The sequence below is a fragment of the Symphalangus syndactylus genome, chromosome 14, assembly GCF_028878055.3.
Source record: "Symphalangus syndactylus isolate Jambi chromosome 14, NHGRI_mSymSyn1-v2.1_pri, whole genome shotgun sequence".
NCBI classification, from domain to species: domain Eukaryota; kingdom Metazoa; phylum Chordata; class Mammalia; order Primates; family Hylobatidae; genus Symphalangus; species Symphalangus syndactylus.
In genome coordinates this window covers 15320472-15339152 of record NC_072436.2, presented here as the reverse complement: position 1 = coordinate 15339152, position 18681 = coordinate 15320472, and the positions used below count along the sequence as shown (strand labels likewise).

The 18681-nt window shown below is 59.5% G+C and overlaps 1 protein-coding gene across 1 annotated transcript; it reads left to right on the top strand.

The window, feature by feature from the left end:
• The first annotated feature begins 12191 nt into the window (after positions 1–12191).
• LOC129462910 (putative uncharacterized protein encoded by LINC00482) lies at positions 12192–16053 on the top strand. The gene is given in 3 exon segments (XM_055243400.2): positions 12192–12229; positions 14547–14822; positions 15177–16053. Coding segments are annotated over 3 exon segments (1119 nt in total). The 3' UTR covers positions 15982–16053.
• The last annotated feature ends 2628 nt before the right edge of the window (positions 16054–18681 follow it).

Here is an 18681-nt window from a genome sequence, read left to right as displayed (position 1 = left end):
GGAGTCTCGCTGTGTTGCCCAGGCTGGAGTGCAGTGGCGCGATCTCGGCTCACAGCAAGCTCTGCCTCCCGGTTTCACGCCATTCTCCCGCCTCAGCCTCCCGAGTATCTGGGACTACAGGCGCCCACCACCATGCCCGGCCGGCACTGGGAAACTCTTTAATCCCCCAGAGCCCTCAGGCAGCTGGTGGCTCCAAATATACTACAGTGTGGACAGGCAGAGAAATACTACAAAGTCATGAAAAATGGCCTGTGGGTCTCGGTACTACTACGGAAGATGTCCATGTGACAGTAAATGAAATTAAACTGAACGCCAAGTTGCGAGTGGCAGGTATGGCAGGATTCTAATTGTGTGAGGATTTGATGTGTGTAGAATGGACCTCTCCGCATGCACAGTGCCTGGGAGGGGAACAAGGAGCCAGCCATTCATACACGTCTCTCTGGAGCCTGCGGTGGGAGGGGTCTGCTACTTTTTGCTTTAAATCTCATTGTGCCATTGGCTTCATTTACTTTGTGTGTGCATGGATTTTATAATTAAAAAAATATTTTCTATAGGAAGTGTGACCTTGATCTGCATTGAAACGCAGGTGGGTGGGGCCTCTGGATCACAGCCGCAGTAAGGCTGACTCCGAGGGGTCCGAGGCTGCTGAAGCCTTTAGCAAGGGAGGGAGATGGGGAGAGGGAGGGGTGTCCCAAGGTCAAGGTCCTGGGGCAGGTGGAGGCAGCAGACTCCTCCCCTGAGGGGGACCCCTCACCTGGGGCCACCTTCTGGCAGCGGCTCTAGCCCCTCTTGCAGCAAGCAGCCCCTGGTCTCCACCAAAACACGGCCAGCCTGGAATTGTTAAACAAATTGACTGGCTGGGCCCTGAGCCCGGCTAATTCTTGTGTCTTAATGAGTGGGAAGATGAGGTTTTATTCATCACTGGGGCTTTAAAAATTGCAGTAAAGTGGCCCACTTTATAAAGAAAAAATCAATAGCAAAAAGAAAACAGGAGTATGTAAATGGACAGGGTGACAAAAAGCAGGCCAATTACCCCCAAAATGAGACATAGTTATGGCTCCATTAACTCAATTATATTTTCAAAAGGATTTCTTACGAGGCCCCCACCCCACCCCACCCGCACACGTCTGTAATTTTTACATCAACTTCAAGCCATTAAATTGCATTAAATTATTTTGTGAGAGAGAGAGGTGTGTTTCGGAAGACAGAGCTGCAGGCAGCCCTGTCCGGCTCCACTGGGGGGATGGGGGTCAGGGGTAGGCAGGCAGGGAGCCCCCACGAGGGCCGGTCCAGGGGGCAGGCTCCAGCAAGCCAGTCCTGAGGGGTGAGAGGAAGACGAGCCATGGGATCTCCCAGGTGTGGCAAGACCAGGGCCCAGCCAAGGACAGCAAGGGACTTGGTTGTTCCCAAGCTCCTAAGTCCCCATGACATATTCATCTCCAGATGGTTCCCTACTCCATCCACACCCCCAGACGGGTGGCCCCGAATATGCCAGTCCACATGTGGGCACCTAACCTTGCTGGCTTCATGAGTTTCTCTTTGTTCCATTAGAGTTAGGAAACTTAATTTTTTGGAGATACGGAAAAATAAAGTTGTATGAAAACACATCAGAATGGGGGACTACCTAGGGGTATGTTTGAAGCCTATCTTTTTTTTTTCTCTCTCTTTTTTTTTGAGACGGAGTCTCACTCTGTCACCCAGGCTGGAGTATAGTAGCACAGTTTCAGCTCACTGCAACCTCCGCCTCCTGGGTTCAAACAATTCTCGTGCCTCCCAAGTAGCTGGGATTACAGGCGCCCACCACCATGCCTGGCTAATTTTTTATTTTTAGTAAAGACAGGGTTTCACCATGTTGGCCAGGCTGGTCTCAAACTCTTGACCTCAGGTGATTCACCTGCCTCAGCCTCCCAAAAGTGCTGGGATTACAGGCATGAGCCACCGCGCCCGGCCTGATGCCTATTCTTCATACCACCCTTTGCAAGCACAGAGTGAGTCCCTGGAACTTGGGTCTTTGCAGTGACACTGGGCATGACTCACTTATTCAAGCACGGATCACCCTGCCCATGCCGGGAAGGCCTTGAAATCCCAGAGTCCATGCACAGCTCCTGGCTGCTTCTATAAATGTGCCCAGCCCTGAGGCATGGTGACTGTAACCTGCTTTTCCCCGTCAGCCCGGCCCTGGGGAGCCCAGGCCTGCCCTACATAAGTCTGCACCTGGGCCGCACGGGACTGAGCAGTTAATATCATGGATTTCAGGCAGAGTGGAGGTGGAGGAAGGGCTGGGGCATGGAGGGGACCCTCAGACAGGTATCCTGGGCAGAATGCCAGGGGCCACCTGGCCAGGGTCAGCGGCCAGAGACTATAAACCCAATGGCGATGGACAAACAGAGGGTACAGAATTGGGCTGAGCAGTGGGGTCGGGGGCACCCTGAGGCAGGAGCCAGGGCCCCTCCAGGGCTCAGGGCCAGGGAGCCAGGGCTGGCATGACAAAGCTTAAACCACAAAACAGAAGAAAGCAAATCTGCCCCATTCTGTCTTCCGGGAAGTCTCACCCACTGGGCAAGAGGACTGCACAGGACAGGACTGGGGGTGGGGCTGCCCCGGGCAGAGTGTGCAGACCAGTCCTGCGGGGCTGCCCTTCAGGGTCCCTAGGCCGCTGGCCCTGCCAGGGGCTGTGGCAGCAGCAGTGAGGGAGGACGGAGAAGGCAGCCGAGGCAGAGGGACCCCCTCCGGCCGGCTCCTGCGGGGCTATGGCTCCGCGTTGTCTGTCCTCCAGCCCCTGTAGCCTCCATCCCTCGCACATCGCCCCAGACTGGCAGAGCCCATGCAGCTGCCAGACAGTCCCCCCTTCCCCTCGCAGCCAAGCACACCCTCAAACCCAGTGTGAGGGTCTGGGACAGCAGACTGACGGGGGCAGGTGGGAAAAGACCACATGCATGATGTGTGCACGTGAGTACGTTTGTGTACATGTGTACACACACACGTAAGAGACAAGGATATACCCTCAACTCTTACTGTCCCCCGCACCAGACCCTCAGGGGAGGCTCCGGACCCCAGCCTGTGCTCCCAGGTGGATGGCGAGGCTGCTTAGAACAGTCCTCACTCCAGGCAATACCTGGGGAGGATCCTGGGGCAGGAGAGTCGGTGCCACGTGTGGGGCCCAGAGGAAGGTCTGGGAGGTCCCAGGAGAGGGAGTGATGCCCGGGGCAGGGCAGGGCAGGGTGAGGGGAGGCTGAGGCCTGGAAGCCGAGGAGACCTGGGCAGCTCTGGGGCCCTAGAGGCCTCAGCCTGGGGGAGCTGCCAGGTGCTGGGGAGAGCGTGGGTGCAACCCAGCCCTGCCTGCGCAGTGCTCCTCAACCCGTGCCTTGTCACCACCCCAGGCCCCGGGTCCTCCTTACTCTCCCAACCCTCAGGGACCCTCTCTCAGCCCCCAGCCCTAAGGACGGCGCGTGGCTGCCCTCCCTGGCTGCCTGCCACCCCTGGGCTGGAGCTCCAGCCTCTTTCCCGCTCCCTCTGGCCCCGTCATCTGCCTGCTCCTGCCAGCCAGTGACCTCTTGCCCATGTGCTGAAAGAGCCATTGTTCAGGAGGGGATGGAGGGGAAGGGCTGGCTGGTCAGGCCTGGGTACCGGTCAGACTCCAGCGTGTGCCAGTGGATGGACTCGGCTGTCCCCTGGGGCCAGCTGGGCAGCCCATGGGACCTGGAGGCAGTGTTGGGCTGCTGGGGAGGCCTGAGTGAACTCAGAGGCCACCTCCCCTCCTCTCAGCAGCTTCCTTCCCAGCTGAGCCTGAGGGAGGCTGAAGAAGATGCATTTTGCCAAGGTCACTGCTGCAGCCTCTTGTCCAGCAGAGACCTTGGGGGGCAGGGGACACACGGGGGCTCCCTGTGCGGCCAAAGAGGCACTGGAGAAGGGACTTCCCTGAGGCAGCCTGATGCCTCTGGCTGGTGGCACCTGGGAGCCCTGTGCTTGAGGAGCCGCCGGCACAGCATGGGCCCTGCAGGCCGGGGCTCTAACGCAGTGCTGTGGGGCTGGCAGAGCCTGGGCATGGGGGCCAGGCAGAGCTGGGGTCCCAGACCCTGCATGCTGTCCACTAACAGGACACCAGGCAGTCTCCCGAGCCTGCCGGCCTCCCTGGCCTCAGCCATAAGATGGGCTGAGAGAGAGCGGAGGCTCTGCAGTGGGATTGGGTGAGGAACATTTGAGCCGGAGGCCAGCCTGTCTCTGCGAGGCCCCAGGAGGCCAGAGGTGCCCCTCCGTCATCTGGAGGAGCCGACTGCAGAGGCCTCCCATCCTATTCCTCAGGCAGGGGCTCCGTCTGGCATTCCCAGGCCACCCCGGGGCTGGGGGAGTTGCAGGTGGTGGGGTCACCTTGGAGGGGGTGCAGCCTGTCCACATCAGCTCTGCTTCCCTCTCTCCCTGCCCCCACAGGCTGGCTTGGCTGAGCCTGACGCTTCTTAAGGTGAGGAGGGCGTCCTTGAAGCCTCCGGCCGCCCCACACCAAGGTCTGTGCACCAAGGTCATGGCTGCGCGGAAGAGGGGAGGGGTGGCAGGGAGGTTGTGGTCCGGAGGGAGGGCAGGGGATGGAAATAAAAAGAGATTACATTTTTTAAAAGGTACTCTAGCTGTCTGCTGACACCGCCCCTGGTCTCCATCCGTTTTATAGCCTGACGGGCTTGAGCAGCTGGGCCTCGTCCGTCAGGGGCGTGCAAAGGGTGGGGGCTGGGAGCAGAGCCCCCGCAGGAGGCCTGGATGGGGGCCACCTCTTCCCGGGCCTGGGTTCCCTCTGGGGTTGCCCAGGCCGGGCAGGGCTGCTCTGTGCAGGTGGGATGGGTGGAGGGAAGCTGGCCCGGGGCGGGTGGCCACTATCTGGGCCCATCTATCCCCCTGACAGGTCAATTTTCTCTTGTGTTTTACAGGAGCTTTCAGGGCAGGAAATGTGATCGGGCAGCTGATTTATCTCCTTACCTGGTCTTTGTTCACAGCCTGGCTCCGGCCCCCCACCCTGCTGCAGGGCCCGAAGACGTCTCCCCAGGGGTCCCCACCTCAGTCTCCTTGGGGGAACTGTGTTGAGCCCAGCTGCCTCTGTGAGATGAAGATAAGAAGGTGAAGACATGAAGGGCCTGCCTGGGGGCAGTCTGGCTTTCTCGCAGAGGGGCTGCACCTGGCTCCCTCCTCCCTCTCGCCGGCAGCCTGCGGGGTGGTGAGGATGAAGAGGCTGTGGGGCCGGGGTGCAGGGATTAGAAGGAGGTGACTGACGTCTCTTCCTCCTCATCGTGTTTTTCACCTCTTAAGTCAACTCTGGTTTCTCGGACTCACGAGTTCTCTCCTGACGGTGGCGGGGTCCTCAGATCACCGGTGCAGACAGGGCCAGACAGGGCCAGTGTGGGGACCCACTCAGCCTGTGGCCTCTGCAGGAGGGAGGTCGGAGGCCTTGGCAGCCACCTTCGTTTTCAGCTGACAAGCTCTGATCTTATAATGAGGTATGGAAGTGTTCAGAAAACTTTCAGCAGACGTTCGAGGGAAAACAGCTCAGCTTCCCATGCCCCCGACCTCTGCCAGGAACGACCCCATATCCCTCAAACAGAATTCTGGGAACCTGGGACCATAGGGTCTTCCTGTGCCTCCCCTGCCAGCTCTGCACGACTTTGTCATGTACTTGAGTGCTGGCTGAGATGATGCTACTGCTACCAAACAGGTGGGAGACCAGCCACAGCCCCAGCCCCACCAGGGCTGGAGTTCCCGGTGAAGAAGCGTCTGCCTGGTTCGCAGGAGTCCAGGACATACCAGTCGCCTGACTCCCAGTCAGGAGAACGCACACATCAATTTCTTGCAAGCCAGGGCTCTGCTGGCATCTTCAAGAAGAGGGAGGGTCCTGGGCCTGACCACAGGGCTCCCTTGACAGGAGGGGTTACAAACTCAGCTTCCTGGGGGGCATCGTGGGGTGCGCTGCCTGCCAGGAGACCCCACTCCCGGTCACGGGGTTCTTTCCCACACAGTGGCAGGAGCCATGCATGATTCTTGGCTGAAGAAGGATCCGCACATACATAAATAAATAAATAAATAAGAAGGACCTGCACAGCTATGTGGTCTCTGCCACCTGGCAGGGAAGCCCCCACATCAGCCCTAAGGGAACTTCCCAAAGCTCAGCAGGTGCCTCTTCCTGCCATCCCCTAGGTCTTCTCTTGGCCCCTCTCCCAAGCCTTGACCCATAGCTGACACTTCTGGAAAAGTCTTTACCGAGGCCGGGCGCGGTGGCTTACGCTGGTAATCCCAGCACTTTGGGAGGCTGAGGCGGGCGGATCACAAGGTCAGGAGATTGAGACCACGGTGAAACCCCGTCTCTACTAAAAATACAAAAAATTAGCCGGGCATGGTGGCAGGCGCCTGTAGTCCCAGCTACTCGGAGAGGCTGAGGCAGGAGAATGGTGTGAACCTGGGAGGCGGAGCTTGCAGTGAGCCGAGATCGCGCCACTGCGCTCCAGCCTGGGCGACAGAGCAAGACTCTGTCTCAAAAAAAAAAAAAAAAAAAAAGTCTTTACCGAGAAACGGACCGGCTGCATGGGTGGTGAGGAGTGCAGTTGGCAAGGGCCTAGAATCAGAGGGGCCTGTGGCTAAGGCTGTCCTGAAATTCTTAATCATTTTACCTCTGAACTTGCAGATTTTTGTTGTTTTTTGAGGCAGAGTCTTGCTCTGTCACCCAGGCTGGAGTGCAGTGGCGCCATCTTGGCTCACTGCAACTTCCGACTCCCGGGTTCAAGCGATTCTCCTGCCTCAGCCTCCCAAGTAGCTGGGACTACAGGAGCGCACCACCACACCTGGCTAATTTTTGTATTTTTAGTAGAGACGGGGTTTCACCATGTTGGCCAGGCTGATCTCAAACTCCTGATCCACCCGCCTCGGCCTCTCAAAGCACTGGGATTACAGGTGTGAGCCACCGTGCCCAGCCAATAATTTAAAATTTAACATTTTTCTTTATTTTAGAAGGACATTTAATAGTAAATAAACACCCTGGCAAATCGTGTGGCTGTGAAAGGAAAGGAAGCGCCTCCCCTGCCAGCAACTTCACGGAGCCTTTTCCTGCCCTGTTTCGCTCTTGTTGCCCAGGCTAGAGTGCAATGGCGCCATGTGGGCTCCAGTGATTCTCCTGCCTCAGCCTCCCGAGTAGCTGGGATTACAGGCATGTGCCACCACGCCCGGCTAATTTTTTTTTTATTTTATTTTTTATTTTTAGTAGAGACCAGGTTTCTCCATGTTGTTTGGGCCGGTCTAGAACTCCTGACCTCAAGTGATCCACCCACCTCGGCCTCCCAAAGTGCTGGGATTACAGGCGTAGGTCACCAGGCCCGGCCCTTTTCCTGCCTTCTAAACAAGTGGCCAGGAATTCTTCTCCTGCACTGGCTCCCCAGATTGTGTGGCAGGCCCTGCAGATGGCACAGGGGACTGGTTCTTCCTCGTGGAAAGCCAGGCCTGGACACCTCTTGGGCATCGCCTGTTGGGGTGACCCTCCCACACCCAGCCTGGAACCCTAGCCAGCTCAGCCTCCGTCCGCTGAGAAATCAAGGTGACCATGTGGCTCAGCCCTCAGGGGCACTCACCACACAAGAGGTCCCTTTCAAGACCCCCTATTCAGGGCTGGGGCCCCCAAGAAGGGTTGGAGCAGCTTCCTGGGGCTCTGTTCCTCCCCAGGAGTGGGACCTGGGAGCTGAGGGCATCTCATCTCCCCACAGGCATCTGCTGCTGCTCCTAGCTGCCACCCAACCCCGTGAGATGCTGAGAGCAGGATACTTGTCTGTGCGGGGTGTGGGAAGGGAGAAAGCCCGGCGGAGGGTGGGGGGCTAAGAAGCAAAGGGCGTGGAAGGGCCACTGTGCACTTTTGAAGCCTCTACTTGCCAGTGGTCACCCCACCTCTCCCTGCCCTCATCCAAGGACGGACAGGCCTGGCAGGTGGGCCAGAGCCGTGGGGCAGAAGCATCCCAGGCCCGGCCTCAGAGGAAGGAGGCCACAGTGAAAGTGGAGGCTGTCTGCACCCACCTCCCCAGCCTTTGTCACTGGGACCTCGGCCTGACCCCAAGCCCACCCCAGGCTGCTCACTGAGGTGGGTACCCTGCCCACTGCCAGCTCAGATGCAGTGTGTGTGGACTCCCTTCTCTCTAGGGGTGAATGGGAGTTCCCTCCCCTCCATATCAGGAGGCTAGGAGGGAGCTGGAGGGCCCTGGGATCTCCTTGACCCTGGTCATCAGCCCCAGCCCTGACAGGCCCTGCGTGTGCCATGTGTGGCCTGGGTTTGGAGCTTAGCACCTCGCGGGAATTCTATTAAATCTCCGATTTTATCTGAAAACTTCACCCACATGTTGCATTGCTCTCTCAGGCGTCTGTGTGTGTCCAGGCAGCAGTAACGCTACTAATGCTGGTGGCCATCACAGGAAGCCAGTCTGAACATGCCTGCTGCCCCCCCAGGGCCTGTTTCACCGTCATGACACCAGGCGTGGCAGAGACGGGGACGAGGAGCAGAGGCCTGGACCTCTAAGGGTCTCAGCAGTGGGAGGCCGGTCTGTCATGAGTGTTTGATGACCATGGAGAGGAGGTGGTGGAGGTAAGCGTGGCTGCTTCCAGGGGAAGGGCGGGCAGTGCTGGGGGAGGGGTTCTGTATTGCTTAAGTGCCTACTGTGTGCTAGGTCCTTTGTGGGCTTCATTTAATTTATTGCCACAGCCACGGGAGGGAGGAGTGGTTAGCGCTGTATTTCAGATGAGGAAACGAGGCTCCGGTGAAGACACTTGTCCAGTCCTCTGGCTGTCGAAGGTGGGGAAAGGACGTCAACCTGGGCTCAGGAGAGATGAGGAAGCTGAGGCCTAGAGCCTTGTCAGGCCTGGAGCTGCTGTCCTACCACCGGGGCAACACTGCTTGCCTTCATTTAGAGCAGCAGATCCTACAGCACCCAGGTCCTCACCTGTTAAAGGCAGACACCATTCCTGACCACGTAATGGCCTGGATGAGACCAGCGTCTGGGTGTCTGGGTGGGAACTGGGAGGGCCCGGCCAGGTCTGGCACATGGTGACTCTGCCTGCCCTTTGCAGCTGAGAGCTGGCCTCTCCTAGACCTCGCTGTCCACTGACACTCAGTGCCCCTGCAGCCTTCTCTTCCTGCCCCCATGAAGGTGGCATTCTCCTGGGGGCCGCTCCAGCCCTCTGCCTGGGGAGCAAGCAGAGGGGCCTGGGACCCCACCTGTGTTCCTGTCTCTATCCCTCCTCAGCTGTCACCAGCTTTAATTACCCCGGCTCCATCCGCCCCGGCCCCTGCGCAGCTGGAGAACCTCTTGGGCGGGCGCAGGGCCCCTCGTCTGGGCACGCAGCATTCCTGCATTCCTCCCCGGGGCCCACCGACCTGCCCTGCTGGTTGCGGGCTGCATCGGGGTGCAGGGAACCCGGTATGTGTGTTGGGGGGGTGCACAGCTGCTGGATGGGGAGCCTGGTGAGAGCCCGGCTGTGCCCCGGGACTCCCAGCTGCATTGCCCACATCCCTCTGCCACCCCGCATCACGACCGGAGCCTGGCAAGAAGTCAGTGATTCATCACTCGGGCCCTGGGGGCTGCCTGGAGGGGCGCGGGTGCTTCTAACAGCAGGGAAGGGAAGGCAAGAGAGAACCTTCCACAGTTGGGAGCAGCAAAGTGGCCCAGGAAGCCCCCCACAGGATGGGACCATCTAAGGTTCCAGCGACCCCAACCCCCCGGAGCAGGGCCCCCAGCCTAGTGGTATCTGGACAAGCCCTGTCTGGGGTGCACCTTCTCAGGGAGACCCTCTGCTCTTTGGGCTGCTGTCCTGGGGAGCCTCCCCCTTCCTGGGGCTGGGTGGACCAGCTGCAGAACGGCAGCTCCCCCTGGAGGGGCTGGGGAAGAAGTGGGGGGCGCTGCCCACCGGCCCCTCCCTACCCCGAGGCTTCCCAGATGATCTGCCTCCAGCTCCAAACAGGAGGGGTGGCCACCTGCGAGTTTCTCTGGGGCCCAAGTGGTCACTGCCGGAGCTGCCTGTGTCCCTGTGTCGGGACAGGCTCCTCTCCACCTCTGTGTTTGGGCAGCTCTCCCCTTGTGTCTGGAATTTTTAGAAAAGGGAAAAAATGCAGACGAAAGCAGGCTTTTTATCTTGTTGAATGCTCCAACACCCTCACTCACTACACCATGGTGGTGGAAGATTCAAAGGAAGTTTCCTCCTGGTGGCTGTGATTATCATCTGCAGTTCTTGTTCTGGGACATCGCAAAGGTCACATTGTCCATCCAGCCCCGCCCCGCCCTGACATTGCTCCAGGAGTGGGGACGGGGTCTGAACCACCCCAGCTCTCAGGGGCCCCGCCCTGGGGAACACACGTCTGCGGTATTACCCACCACTGCCTGGGACCTGGCCAAGGGCTCCACACACCAAGACCAGGGTGAGGGGAGGTGGTGGGTGGGGACCAGCCCTGCCTCTCTTGGAGACCCCCAGGGCACTGCGCCAGGCCAGCCTGGAGTCGGGTGTGGAGTGGTTAGTGTGGGCATTACGTCCTCTTTTCCCTAATGTGGCTGAAAATGTCCCCGGGGCGGGGCCAGTCCCCCAGGGCACAGTGCTGGACTCGATGCAGCAGAAAGAGTTGGGGTGTTTGCTCTGCCCGGCCGCCCCATGTCTGGGTAGAAGTGAGGAGCTCCTCTGCCTGGCCGCTCCGTCTGGGAGGTCTACCACGGAGGCCAGAAGCAATGTGGGGGCTGGACGTGGTGGCTCACGCCTGTGGTCCCGGCACTCTGGGGGGTGAGGCGGGTTGATCACTTCGGGCTAGGAGTTCGAGACCAGTCTGGCCAACTTGGCGAAACATGAAGAATACAACAGACAAACCAACCAACCAACTCAATGACAACAAAACAGGTCTACCCTGGAGTCATACTCTAATTTTTTCTATTTTCCTCCCTTTCTGATCCTTTATCCCACTTTCTTTTTCTTCCTCTTCCTTCTCCCTCTTCTTTGTCAAATAGAGGATTGAGTTATTATCACTGATCCATATAAAGTCCCTCTCTCATTTATTTTAACTCCCACCCCCATTTCTATTCCCCGACTTCCCATGTGCAACCTTCCTAATATGTTTGATACGCATCTTTTTGTTTGTATGTATTTTTAGAAAATGTTTATTGTTTTTGTATGCAAAAATTAATAAAAAAAAAAAAAAAAAAAAAAAAAAAAGAGTTGGGGTGTTTGACCAGGCGCGGTGGCTCACCTCTGTAATCCCAGCACTTTGGGAGGCTGAGGCGGGTGGATCACCTGAGGTCAGGAGTTGGAGACCAGCCTGGTCGACACGGCGAAACCCCATCTCTACTAAAAATACAAACATTAGCTGGGTGTGGTGGCGGGTGCCGGTAATCCCAGCTACTGGGGAGGCTGAAACAGGAGAATCACTTGAACCCGGGCGGCGGAGGTTGCAGTGAGCCGAGATCTCGTCATTGCATTCCAGCCTGGGTAACAAAGCGAGACTCTGTCTCAAAAAAAAAAAAAAGAGAGTTGGGGTGTTCCATCCTCAGGGAAGGGGTCAGAGCTACATCCCTGGGGTGCCCTGAGCTTGGGGGTCATGATAACCTTCACCCTGCATGCAGCCCTGGCCCACACCTAGAAGTCTGTGGCCTTGAGCACACTGCGTTGCCTCTCTGAGCCTCGGTTTTACCATCTATAAAATGGAGAGGGTAACGTGAGAGATTGCTATTGGCTGGCTTCATTCATTGGGCCCTAAACCAAATGGTGGCTTAAATACCAGAGGCTTGCTCAATGGGTGGTGGGCAGGCAGCCAGGCTGGGACGGTGCCTCTCCCTCTCTACGGTGCCTCCCCCTCTCCATGGTGCCCCCCAACCACGGCCTCCATCCCTGGGGTCCAGGTTTCATTTGTTTCTCAGTAAATGCTACAGAGCTTTTGTAGGCCCACCAGCAGGAGTGGGGCTGCCAGGCAGTGAGCTACAGGGTGCTGGGAGGGCCCGAGGGGAGGCAGGGCACATCCTGCAGGGTCCCAGTGAGGACCTGGGCTGAGGGTGGGTTTGAGCAGAGGCTGACATGGTCTCACCCTCTGGCTGCTGGGTGGGAACAGACCGTGGGGAGGCCAGGGCGGAAGTGGGAGAACATCACCATCCCGGATCGCAGTGGAGACACAGGAAGTGGGGAGAAGTGGTCCAAGTTGTGGATATCGGAACATGGACTCAGCAGAATTTCCTGACAGATTGGATGAGGGGTGTGACTGAAAGGGAGACATCAAAGATGGTTCCATAACAGCAGCAGGAGCTCCAGCCATTGCATCTACATTCCAGGCAGCAGGAAGGAGAAAGGAGGGAAGGTAAAAGACTATTGAAAAGCTTTCAGCTGGGGCCGGGCATGGTGGCTCACACCTGTAATCCCAACAATTTGGGAAGCCGAGGCTGGTGGATCACTTGAGCCCAGGAGTCTGAGACCAGTCTGGCCAACATGGCGAAACCCTGTCTCTACAAAAAATACAAAAATTAGCCATGTGCACCTGTGGTCCCAGGTATGATCTTGCCACTGTACCTCAGCCTGGGTGACAGAGTGAGACCCTGATTCAGACAAGGGGGAGGAGGAGGGGAAGGGGAAGGGGAAGAGGGAGGGGAAGGGGGAGGGGAAGGAGAAAGGGAAAGGGAAGGGGGAGGGGAAGCAGAAAGGGAAGGGGAAGGGGAAGGGGGAGGGGGAAGGGGAGGGGAACGGGAAGGGCAAGGGGGAGGTAAAGGAGAAAGGGAAGGGGAAGGGGGAGGGGAAGGGGGAGGGGAAGGGGGAGGGGAAGGGGGAGGAGAAAGGGAAGGGGAAGGGGAAAGGGGAGGAGAAGGGGAGGGAAAGAGGAGTGGAAGGGGAGGGGAAGGCGGAGTGGAAGGGGGAAGGGAAGGGGAGGGGAAGGTGGAGGGGAAGGGAAGGGGAGGGGAAGGTGGAGGGGAAGGGAAGGGGAGGGGAAGGTGGAGGGGAAGGGAAGGGGACGGGAAGGTGGAGGGGAAGGGGAAGGGGGAGGAGAAAGGGAAGGGGAAGGGGAGGAGAAACGGAAGGAGGAGGAGGAGGGGGAGGAGAAAGGGAAGGGGAAGGGGAGGAGAAACGGAAGGAGGAGGAGGAGGGGGAGGAGAAACGGAAGGAGGAGGAGGAGGGGGAGGAGAAACGGAAGGAGGAGGGGGAGGGGGAGGGTCTTTTGGCAAGTCAGGAAGTCGGCCCAGCCCTTCTGCTTATGTTGCTCAGGTTGTAGTCACAGGACCATGCCTGGTGCACGTGAGGATGGGGAGGTGATTGCTAGCTAGGAACTGCGCACTCAACAATGACAGAGAGATGCCTCCGGGTGGGGAAAGCAGCGCGTGGACACTGGTCAGCCGGCCACTCCAGGCAGTGGGAAGGTGCTCAGAGGCCCAAGGAGTCAACTCTGGTGGGCGCTGGCTGTGCAGCCGGTGCTGGTGCCCTGAACACGGCAGAGGGCCAGGCCGGGCCTCACTCAAAGGAAGCAGGGAGACAGGAGCGGGCCTGTGGGCTTCTCTCGAGAGCTGCCAGGCAGCCAGGCAGGCCGGGAATGACATTTGCCATGCTGTGCCCCTGGCTCTGGCACTGGGCGGCTCCTGAGGCCCAGGGAGGAGCGTGACCTGCCCACGGTTCCACCATCATCGAATGCGAGTCAGAGTCAGACCAACGCTGTGACTCCAGGACAATGCCGTGTCCACTCCTGGGGCTCAAAAGAGCATGACAGGGATTTGGGGGACAAGGGTGTTCACTTCTGCCCTCTAACAGGCTGAGGGGGAGGGTCTGGTTTCTCTGCTCACCTGTACTGAGATGGTGCTGGGGAGAGGCAGGCGGGAGCCCAACCCCCTCCAAGTGTTTGCCAGCCCAGACTCTGTCCTGTCCAGGCGTGTCCTGTCCACCTGCCTCCCTCTAGGGACCATGGGGGCAGGCCTAGAGCACTGAGCTCAGGGCCCCCAGCCGTCTAGAGGGACAGCTTCCTCATGCCATGCACCTGGGCTGAGCTCAAGTCACTGCAGCCCCTGATCCCCAACTCAGACATCCCTTTGCAGCCCACCCACCACCCAAGAAGCTGCTGTGAAAGGACAGAGGCAACCAGGGCACTGGGAACACGTGGCACAGGCCAGAGAGCTCCTGAGGCCTGAGAGGCTGCCATGTTGGGTCCCAGATGGACACACCCCAGTATGCCCAGTCTCAGGGCCTGAGGCACCCACTGGTTCTAGAATTCTCTCAGGAGAAGAGAGCCCCTCACGGCCCCCTTCATCACAGGCTGCGCAGCCTCAGCCTGGCCAGCCCCGAGACCCTTCCAGCTTGCGGATCCCCTTCGTGCTTCCCTGACCCTGACTCTCCCAGGGTGGACTGGCCAGCTCTGGGTCTGGTCTGCAGGCAGGAGCCCTGCCCAGGTGGCCCCTGGGGCCGGCCCTCCTCTCCCCAACTCCATGCACATGTATAAATGCCCTGCACAATCCGGGGCCTTTGCCCGTGCATTCTCTGCCCGGGCGCCCTCTACACCATTTGCTGAACGTGGGTGTGCGCTCTGGGCCCCTCTGCAGGTGCATCCTCTGCTTCTTTGGGAAAGCCCCACCTGTCTTGAGGTCCCCTATACCTGTGCTTCCCAGCACCTCAGAGACCCCAGAACCACTGAACAAAGAACATCGGGGTCGGGAGCTGCCACACGGAGGACCCCAGGGTGGCAGGCTCACAACAGCACAGGCGTCCTCCTACAGCTCCCAGGGCCGGGAGCCTGAAACCAAGGTGTCCACAGGGCCCTGCTGCCCCCAGAGGCTCTGGGCAGAGCCCTCCTGCCTTTCCAGCTCCCCCTGGTTCCCGTGCTCCTCGGCTTGTGGCCCCATCACTCTGGCCTCTGCCTTCATCTCATGTGAGTTTCTCCTCCTCTTCCATCCCTTATAAGGATGAGGGTCGTTGGGCTTAGGGACCCCTGGGATGATCCAGGATGACCTCATCTCCAGATAACCTCTCCATGACAGCTGCAAAGACCCTTGCTCCAGTTCTGAGATTCTGAGATTCTGGTTGGACATCACATACTGGAGGCCACCATTCCACCTACTACACAAAGAAACCCTCCCCTCCAGAACCCCTTTCCCTGCCTGACCAGCCCTTTGCAGCTCTCACACCCCCTGACAAATTTGGATCTGTTCCTTTATTCTACCCACCTGCCCTAGGCCGAGATCCCTGGAGTGGGCCTGGCTCTGTTCACTGCTCCCCCGGCCTCCTGCTGTTTCCCACACGCAGCCACGGTACAAGGCAGCTCATCCAACCACCTCCCCATCCGCAGCCTCCAGGGATGTACACCCTGCCTCAGGGGCTCCGCCTGGGTCCTGGCTGGTGGAGGGCACAGCCATTAAGGAAGGCCCTCAGCTGCAGGATGGGGCTGTGCCACGGAGACCAACCAGGCCCTCTAAGGCACTGTGGCCGGCCCAGATGTCCGCAGCTCCAGAAATGAGGCTGGGATAGATGGTGCCTAGTGATGCAAGGGGACTGTGGGGGCCACAGGGGACCCTGCTCACCTGGACCTACCGTGGAGGCCAGGGAGGGAGATGGACTCGAAGGGTGGAAGGGCCCAGAGAAGGCACGTTTGCAGAGCAGCAGCCGCATTTCCAGAGCTTGGGAGCCCAACAGGAATCCCCTCCGGCCATGGGACTACCGCCCTTGGGGCTGGGGAATGCTGCAGGGGAGAGCAGAGGGCAGAGAGGCCAGGAAAAGGGGAGGGCAGAGGGCAGAGAGGCCAGGAAAAGCGAGGTGCCCGCCTGCAAGTGCCCAAAGAAGGGACCAAGCCCGGGTCCCTGGACCAGAGCGGCCGCCTGGTGGGGCAGGCAGGAAGGGGCCAAGGCCAGCGCCAAGGGGGAGCAGGTGAGGGACCCTGGTGGGCATCGGTGGGAACTAGGCCACGCTTCTCCCTGCTCACGCTTTAATCAAGGACATTCCTATGGTTCTCGACAAGTGTCGCACATTACATGGGTGTCGTGAGCTGGGCTCCGTGAGAGTGTGCAGGCGGCTCAGGCACCCAGGGGTGGCTGGGGGCAGCGAGGGAGCGGCAAGGCCTCAAACCCGGGCGGCGGCCTGGCCTGCGTGCCAGGATGTGCGGCGTGAGTTTCCGGGGCTGCAGGAACAAGGTCCACAGACTGGGGAGCTTCACACAACAGAAACGACCTCGCAGTTCCCGAGGCCAGAGCCCGTTGGGGTGGCTCCCTGAGGCTGTGAGCCAGGACTGTCCTGGGCTGACCCCTCTTCCACAGGCTGAGGCCATCCTTGGCGTCTGTTGGCCTGTGGCCGCCTCGCCCAACCTCTGCCCTCATGTCCACACGGGTCCTCCCTGTGTGCATGTTGGTGTCTGGATCTGCATCGTCTACTGTGGGGCATCGAGGATAGGGCCCACCACACCAACATGGCCTCATTGTAACTAAGTGTAGTCGGCAGTGATCCTATTTCCCAATAAGGTCCCATTCTGAGGTCCTGGACTTCAACATGTGAATTTTGGGGGCCAAAACTCTACCCTGGCATGCAGAGACAGAAGGTGGACGTGGAGCCCCTCAGCGGGAAGTCCCTTGGGAAGTCGCAGGCCCCCTTGGTGGGGCAATTGGGACATGCGTGTGAGGGTCCTGGGGACAGGCAGCCTGCCTACCGAGGCTCTGCCAACAGCTATTTCTAAATTCCTCATGGAAAATACCCTGTGGCCCTCCTCATCCTGGAGCAAGCGACGGGCTGGGCTGGAGGGTGTCTGAGCCAGGCTGGTGCCGGGGAGCAGATGTGGGTGGCCCACCCCAGCCCCTTGTTCTTGTTCCCCACCTCCCAGGAAAGGGGGAGGGTGGGCGGAGCCGGCCCTCCTGGGCTCTCTCTTTGGGTCCCAGAGCCACCTGGGGAGGGGAGGCTCAACCCCCAACCTTGGCCAGCCGGCTGCAGGTCTCTCAGGGCTGGCACAGAACAGCTGGGCTTTGCCAGGTGTCCCCTAGCCTGATGCACAGCCCGGTGGGGCGGTCTCCAGGCCTCCTAGAATTCTCAGCTGCGCCGTCTCCCCAGCCCCCAAACCCGAGTGGTGGGCGCCAGGGGACTGGACTGTCAGTTTGTGGAGCTGGGGCTGCAGCCGGTGGTGTTTCCAACAAGGGTCTTTTGGCTGCCTGGCTCCAGGGAGAGGCCTCTGGAGGCAAGGGGTAACCTACTGGGGAAGCCTCAAAGGCTCCCCCATCCCCGCCCTGCACAGACTCCACCGGCTCCCTATGGTTCCTCCAGGTCCTCTTCAGTCATGACAGGCAGTGCCTGGGTGCCCGGCCTGCTGAGCACACCCTGGGCCTCAGCCCCACCCAAGCCTTGGCCCAGCATGGGAGCCACCACGGGAACACACACACGGGCTGGAGGGTGTCTGAGCCGGGCTGGAGGGTGTCTGAACCAGGCTGGTGCCGGAGAGCAGATGCGGCAGATCGAGGAGAAAAGCCCTGGGGCAGCGGCTTCTGGAGCTCTGGCCAAGGATGGGCGCTGAAGCACACCCCTGTCTGGCCCAGAGCACCAGGCCAGGGGCAGGGTGGGGGAACAGCTCGAAGCTCCCTGCGAAGTCTGTCCCTCCTCCTGGAGCCTCAGCTGCCCCTCCAACATGGCCCTCTGTGGGAGCCCAGATGGCCCCAGTGTGGCCATAAGACATGGGCAGGCCCTGGTGGATTCTACTGTGTCAGGTGACATGGTGGCGCCCCGGCCACAGGCTGTGCCCCAGCTGCTGCGTTAAGAAGGGCTGTGGATCTAAATAAAATCCAGTCTCTCTGCTGGACCTGTTGTCAGTTTTATGGCTCTGGGGTTATAGAAACAGGGGGAAGAGACCCCCAGGGGCAGGGTGGGCTGGACGAGAGGCCACCAGGTGGGGCCCTCCCCTCCCTCCATGGGATACCACCCTGGGTGATTCTAAAGGTGGGGAGTCCACTGAGAAAGGGAGATGGGAACCAGAGTACCTAGAGAATTCGGCACCTGAGCCCAGGTGAACTTTTAACTCCTGCCTGCTGGGGCGGTGAAAGCCCAGGCTCCACCTGAGGCTCCCCCAGCTCCCCAAGCCCACTGGGACCCCAATTTAGATTCCCAGGGGCCGTGCTGGCCTTTGCTCACGCCCCCAGCTTAGAAGTTGGAGACCCAGGTGGGAGAGCGTAGGACTGCCCAGGAAGCAGCGCTCAGGAGGGAGGGGGGCCAGTCCTCACTGGGGCTCCTATGCAGGACCTCCCAGAAATCGCACGGCAGACACCAGGGTTAAACAGGCTTCCAGCCGGCGAGGTGGCTCATGCCTGTAATCCCAGCACTTTGGGAGGCCAAGGTGGGCGGATCACTTGGGGTGAGGAGTTCAAGACCAGCCCGGCCAACATGGTGAAACCCCGTCTCTACTAAAAAACCCTACAAAATTAGCAGGGCGCGGTGGCGGGTGCCTGTGATCCCAGCTACTTGGGAGGCTGAGGCAGGAGAATCGCTTGAACCCAGGAGGCAGAGGTTGCAGTGAGCCGAGATCACGCCACTGCACTCCAGCCTGAGTGACAGAGTGAGACTCCATCTCAAACAAACAAACAAACAAACAAAAAACAAAAACCAAAACAAAAAAACCAGGCTTCAGCTGTGGAGGGCACCTGGGCTGTGCGGCTCCGTGGGCCAAGCTCTGCCCACCGCGGCGCTCCTGAGCCCACCCACCTCCCCCAGGCATCC